The 6727-nt window shown below is 46.0% G+C and overlaps 1 protein-coding gene across 1 annotated transcript in view; it reads right to left on the bottom strand.

Annotated features, from left to right (window-relative positions):
• LOC103620410 (pre-B-cell leukemia transcription factor 1) overlaps nt 1–6721 on the bottom strand; it is a 21871-nt gene extending 15150 nt beyond the window's left edge. The window contains exons 1-2 of the mRNA XM_017741187.1: nt 6615–6721; nt 2059–2132 (exon numbers count right to left, since the gene is read on the bottom strand). Coding sequence (XP_017596676.1) covers nt 2059–2132; nt 6615–6655 — 115 coding nt within the window. The 5' untranslated portion in view covers nt 6656–6721. The remainder of the gene's footprint in view (nt 1–2058; nt 2133–6614) is intronic.
• Nucleotides 6722–6727: the final 6 nt, after the last annotated feature.

Raw genomic sequence — 6727 nt, 5'->3', positions numbered from 1 at the left:
GAATTTGGGAAGAAAAATTCCATTAAAAAAGGGGGGGGAGGGGAAGATAAAATTGAAAAATCCTTGGGAATTCCCAAAAAATTCAACCATTTCCTGGCTTTTTATCCTCAAGGCTTCGAGCTTGGACCAAATCCTTGGGAATTCCCCCCCCCAAAAATTGCAGGAATTCTGTCCCAAATCAGCGTTTTTTGGGATAATTCACAAATTCCTGGTGCCAAACCCTGAAACTTCCCCGATTTTGATGGAATTTGAGGGAAAAATCCCTTTCCTGCCCCCAAAATCCCGGCAGCTGCTCCGTGGATTCTCCTCAGCCAGGGTGGGAATAATTAAAGGAAAATTCAATTCCCATCATTCCCAATTCATCCTTAATTAAACCACGGCCTCCCTGAGTATGCAAATGAGGTCGTTACAATACATTTGCATCTCATTAATTACGGATTTGCTGGTAATGAACTCAGAGAGTCCCAAAACGTCGGGATCTGCTCCAGGAAAAGAAGGGAAAAGGAGGGGATTTGGGGTGGGAAGCACCAAAACGGCCCCGTCAGGGGGAAAATGAACCAAAATCGGATCAATTAGGGGCAAAAATTAATTACAGAATTCTTTGTTCAGCTCAGAATTGATAAAAAATGGGAGGTTAGGGGCAGAAATTACCCAAAACCTGAATTTTTGGGGTCAAAAATGAACCAAAAATGGAGAAATTAGGGGCAAAATGACCCCAAATCTGCTTAATTAGGGCCAGGAATTAATCAGTCAATTAATTAATCATTAATCTGATGGATTAGGTCTAGAAATTGATATAAAATTAAAAATTAGTGGCAGAAATTACCCAAAATCTGAATTTTTAGGGGCAGAAATGACCCAAAAAGAAGAAATTAGGGGCAAAAAATGACCCCAAATCTGCTTAATTAGGGCCAGGAATGAATCAATTAATTAATGAATCATTAATCTGATGGATTAGGTCGAGAAATAAATAAAAAAGGATTAATTAGGGCCAGAAATGACTCCAAACTCTCCATTTTTAAGGCCAAAAATGGCCCAAAAATGGACAAATTAGGGGCAGAAATGGAGTTTTTAATTAAGAATGAATTAAAAATGGAATTATTAATGGGAAATTATTAAAACTTGCTGGTTTTGATGGGAAATGGACAAAAGATGGAATTGTTAATGGGAAATCGAGTTTTTTAAAGGCTGGGTTTAATTGCGAATTAATTTAAAACTCAGTTTTTCATGGAAAATTCATTTACAAAAGGGCTTTTTCGTAGGAAATTAATTTTTAAATGTCATTTTTCATGGCAAGTGGATTGAAATGTTCACTTTTTAATGGGAAATGAATTGAAAGTGGAATTTTCAACGGCGAATTAATCAGAAAAAGGCGGTTTTTAAACGGAGAATCAATTAAAAATTGAGGGGTTTGATGGAAGATGAAGTTTTTAAAGGCTGTTTTTGAGGGAAAAAGGAGGTTTGGGATGGGGAATTTGATCCCAATCAAACTTTTAGAAATTAAGGAATTCAAATTCCTGCTTTAGTTGAAGAAAAGGGAAATTTTTAAAATTAAAAACACATCCAAATTCCAAATTTTTAATGGAAATTTGATTAATTAAGTGCTCCTGAGTGGGTAATTAAAGGTTTAATAATTCCAGGATTTTCTGGAATTAAATCTCCCAACCCAATTTCCCAAAAAAATCTTCATTTCCCAGCATTCCTAAATCCCTTTTTCCTCCATAAATCCATTTCTTCATCAACTTTTAACCCTTCCCATCCCCATTTTGGCCCCAATTCCTGCCAGGAAAACCAAAAAATCCGCATTTTTCCAGCTTCCAGAGGGAATTCCCATTAAAACCCCCAAATTCTGGAATTTCCCCACAAAAACAACCCCAAAACTTCCTTAAAAAAAAAAAAAAACCAAAAATCCAATTTTCAGCTTCAAAAATTCCAAAACCAAAAGGTTTCAACGGAGAATCCAGGAGGGAAAATTGGGATAAAGCAGAAAAGGGAGGAAATTGAGGAGAAAATGTGGGATTTGGGGGGAAAATGGGAATAAAAAGGATAAATCCAGACCTGTTTTTTCCTTGATTTCACAGAGGACGCTGAACAGGGCCGGCTTCATCCTGTGGCAGTTCAGGGCGTGCTTCCTGCAAAAACCAGGGAAAAGTCAGCCCAAAATCCATGGAAAAAGCCCAAACTCGGGCTCACGCCTCGGGAGGAGCCGGGGAGCGAGGAAAATCCTGGGAAAAATGGGAAAATCCAGGGGGGAAATGGGAATTTGGGGGGATTTTTGGGGTTTAATCTCATTTTTTTCTGGGAGGAATATGGGCTGGGAATGGCCAGAATTCCAATTTTGGGGAGATTTTGGGAGCTGGAAGTGCCACCGAAAGTGCCTTTTTTCGTGGAATTTTATGTCAGTGTGATTTTTTTCGGGATATAAAAATTGGAAGGTGGGAATAAATAGGAAGAGGTGAAAAATTAGGGATAAAAATCCCCATTTTTGGGGGGAAAAACCGCTCCTTTTTGAGGCAAAACATCCCCAAAAAAATCCAGGAATGGGCATAGGGATAAAAATCCCCATTTTTGGGGGGAAAAAACGCTCCTTTTTGAGGCAAAACGTCCCCAAAAAAATCCAGGAATGGGCTCGTTCCCAAAGCAGGGTTTGGAGCAGGAATTCCCTCACTCCTGCAGCCAACAAATCCCGTGGATTTCCTGGAATTTTGGCCCAATTCCCACCGAAATTCCTCATTTTTTAGCCCTTTCTGAGGCTCTCCTGGATTTTTTTCCCCATTTTCCTCCAGGAATAACAACTTTAATCCCACCAAAACCACGAATTCCATCCCAAAACCCAGGGAATTCCGTCTTTTCTGGCCCAAATCCATCCCAAAATCCAACGAATCCAGGGAATTTCAGCTTTTCTGGCCCCAAATCCCCTCACAGGTGAAGCAGGGTTGTGGTTTATCCCAAAATTCCCAACTTTCCAGGCTTTTGGGACCAAATCCCACCAAAAAACACCGGGAAAAATCCTCTGGATGCAAAATCCACCTCAAGAAGTCACCATTTTAACCCCAAAATCCCATTAAAATCCCATTTTTAGCTCAATTTCATGGATTTTTTAAAATATAAAATCCAAAAATTCCCAATTTTCCAGCGTTTTGGGCCCAAATTCCACCGGGAAAAATCCTCTGGCTGCAAAATCCCCCTCAAAATCCCTTTTTTTGCTGCTTTTGAGCCCCTTTTTCCCTCAGAAATGATGGATTTTTAGCTCATTTGCATGGAATTTTTAATATCCTGTCCCAATTTTCCAGGGTTTTGGGCCCAAATCCCACGGGGAAAAATCCTCTGGATGCAAAATCCCCCTCAAAATGCCTTTTTTTGCTGCTTTTGAGCCCTTTTTCCCCTCAGAAAATCCATTAAAAATCCACTTTTCGCTCCTTTTTCCCTGGATTTTCCCCCCAAATCCCGATTTTCCCGCCCCGGCAACGTCCCCAGTCCGGGCTCCTCAGCAGCCAAGCCCCAAATCCTGGGATTTCCCTTCAAATCCCGGCACATTTTCCCTCAGAACATCGCGGGTTTTGCCCCAAAACCTCGGGATTTTGCCCTAAAAAATCGCCGGGAATTTCCAGCGGGAAAAAAACCCCGGGAGCCGCCGCGGGAGAACAAAGGCGGCTCCCGATCCCATTGTCCTCAAAAAACCGGGAATGTGAGGGGGAAATCCCACCCCAACCTCCCCATTCTGGGCCTAAAACCTTCGATTTAGGTCCCCAAACGCAGGGCTGATTAATTAAACAAATAACCATTAATTATTCATTCATTATTCATTCATTATTCATTAATTAGGCCCCGCCCAGCTCCTCCCTGCCGGGTCCCTTTTCCCAATTTCCCGCCCTAAATTGGGAGGTTGGATCTGAAGATTCCCAATTTTGGGACTTTCCAAGGGCTGGCAAAACGCCCAAAAATTGAATTTTTAATAGGAAATTATTAATGAATCCCTAATTAATGGCTGAAAACGCCTCAAATACAACAAAATTCGCAGCCAGGGGGTAAAAAAAGGGGATTTTCCATGAAAAATGCTGGAAAATTGGGAGGCAGAGTGGTGGGTTTGGGGCAATATTGAAGGGATTTGGGTTAAAAAATGCTCATTCCTCAATTTATGAGAATTAAAACTCCCGATAAACTCAAAATTATCCCGAATATCCCAAAATTCTCCTCAGTATTCCATGAAATCCAAATTTAGGGAATCCCTATGCGCACTGCAAGTGGGGAATGCCCAAAACAACGCCAGGAAAAGGCAGAAAAAGGGAATTTGGGGGCCAAAATTGACAGTTCCATCCCCAAAAAAATAACTTTAATCCCAAAATTGGAGGGTTTGGAGGGAAAATTCCTCCTGAAATTCCGAATAATCCATGGAAACAGCTGGAATTTGGGGCTGCCGCACCCCAAAGAGGCCGAATTTTGGGGCGAGATAACGAAAAATGGCGACTTTTATCAGCCCCGGGAATCGGGACAACTCCCAGCTCCCCAAAAACCCAAAAATGAGGGGGAAACATCCCAAAAAAGGCCCATTTCTGTGGGATTTGAGGCATTTCCCTCCTGGAGCAGCTGCTAATGAGGCGTTAATTACCCACAGTTAATTAAGGAATGCAGAACTCGCCAAAACCATGGAATTCTGCTCATTCCCAGCGCTGGTTTTCCCTAAAATTCAGGAATTCCTGGCAGGGGGATGGAGGATTTATCCCAAATTATCCCAAATTTGGGGGTCCCACTCACTCCTGGCCAAAATTCCAGCCCCAAACGGGTCCAATTTTCCCATTCCCGGGGCTTTTTCCCCAATTCCCAGAGATTTTTCCCATTCCTGGGGGGGTTTCCCCCATTCCCGTGTTTTGTTTGCCCCATTCCCAAAGGTTTTGCCCCATTCCCAGTGGGAATTTCCCCTTTCCCAGGGAGTTTTGCCCCATTCCCAGTGGGGTTCCCTCATTCCCAGTGGGCTTTTTCCCATTCCCAGTGGGGTTTCCCCCAATCCCACAGGTTTTCCCCCATTCCCAGGGCTTTTTCCCTCATTCCCTGTGGTTTTGTCCCATTCCCAGTGGGGTTTTTCCCATTCCCAGTGGGGTTTTCCCCCATTCCCAGCAGGTCCTGCCCCATTCCAGGTGGGTTTTTTTCCCATTCCCAGAGGGTTTTCCTCCATTCCAAGCAGTTTTTCCCCCATTCCCAGTGAGTTTTCCCCCATTCCCAATGGGGATTTCCCTATTCCCAGCGAGGTTTTCCCCATTCCTGTGGAGTTTCCCCCATTCCCAGTAAGTTTTCCCCATGCCCAGCAGAGTTTTCCCCACTTCTGGGGATTTTCCCCCCATTCCCAATGGGGTTTCCCCCATTCCCAGTGGGTTTTTCTCAATCCTGAGGGGTTTTCCCCCATTCCCAGTGGGTTTTTCCCATTTCCAGCGGAGTTTTCCCCACTTCTGGGGATTTTCCCCCCATTCCCAATGGGGTTTTCCCCATTCCCAGTAAGTTTTCCCCATTCCCAGCGGAGTTTTCCCCATTTCTGGGGATTTTCCCCCATTCCCAATGGGGTTTTCCCCATTCCCAGTGGGTTTTTCCCATTCCTGAGCGGTTTTCCCCCATTCCCAGTGGGTTTTTCCCATTCCTGAGGGGTTTTCCCCCATTCCCAGTGGGTTTTTCCCATTCCTGAGCGGTTTTCCCCCATTCCCAGTGGGTTTTTCCCATTCCTGAGCGGTTTTCCCCCATTCCCAGTGGGTTTTTTCCCATTCCTGAGGGGTTTCCCCCCATTTCCAGGGATTTTTGTCCCATTGCTGTGGGTTTTTCCCCATTCCCAGCAGTTTTTCCCATTCCCAGGGCGGGTTAGGTGGGACAATCCTGGGCAGAACTGCTGGGAATGGGAAAAAAACCCCGGGAATGGGGCAAAACCCCCCGGGAATAGGGCAAATCCCACAGGGAATGGGGCAAATCCCACAGGCGATGGGGGAAAACCCCTCAGGAATGGGAAAAAACCCACTGGGAATGGGGTAAAACCCCCGGGAATGGTGCAGAACCACCGGGAATGGGGCAAAACCTGCTGGGAATGGGGCAAACCTCGTCAGGAACGGAGAAAAATCCACTGGGAATGGGGTAGAAATGCTGGGAATGGGGGAAAAATCTGCTGGGAATGGGGAAAACCCCTGGGAACTGGGGAAAATCCACTGGAACTGGGGTAGAAGCACCGGGAATGGGGTAAAACCACCGGGAATGGAGTAAAACCACCGGGAATGGGGCAAAACCCGCTGGGAATGGGGAAAAACCGATGGGAATGGGGCAGAACTCGCCGGGAATGGGAAAAACTTGCTGGGAACGGGGCAAAACCACCAGGAACGGGGCAAAACCCACTGGGAATGGGACAAAATCCCCGTGAATTCCCCCAGAGCCGGGAAGGAGCCGGGGAATCCAGGGTGGGAAGCGGGAGCATCACCCGGCATGCGAGGGCCTGAATGGACCGGGAAAAGCGGGAATAGCGAGGAAGTTTCCCCCTCAGATCCCTCCCTCAGCGTCCCCTCAGCGTCCCCCCGGTGTCCCCGCGCTGAGTCACGGCGGTCCCGGTGTCCCCGGTGCCCATTGCCGGTGTCCCCTCCCCGTACCTGGCCTGGGCCTCATCCAGGCTCTGGTCGGTGATGGCCATGATCTGCTGCAGGACATCGCCGGTGTCGTGCTGCGGTGGCCCCGCTGGTGGCCCTGACGGTGGCCCTGAGGG

This window comes from Corvus brachyrhynchos, unplaced genomic scaffold, assembly GCF_000691975.1.
Source record: "Corvus brachyrhynchos isolate BGI_N302 unplaced genomic scaffold, ASM69197v1 scaffold118, whole genome shotgun sequence".
NCBI classification, from domain to species: domain Eukaryota; kingdom Metazoa; phylum Chordata; class Aves; order Passeriformes; family Corvidae; genus Corvus; species Corvus brachyrhynchos.
Note: the sequence above shows the minus strand (reverse complement) of the source record. Positions and strands in the feature narration are given on the sequence as shown.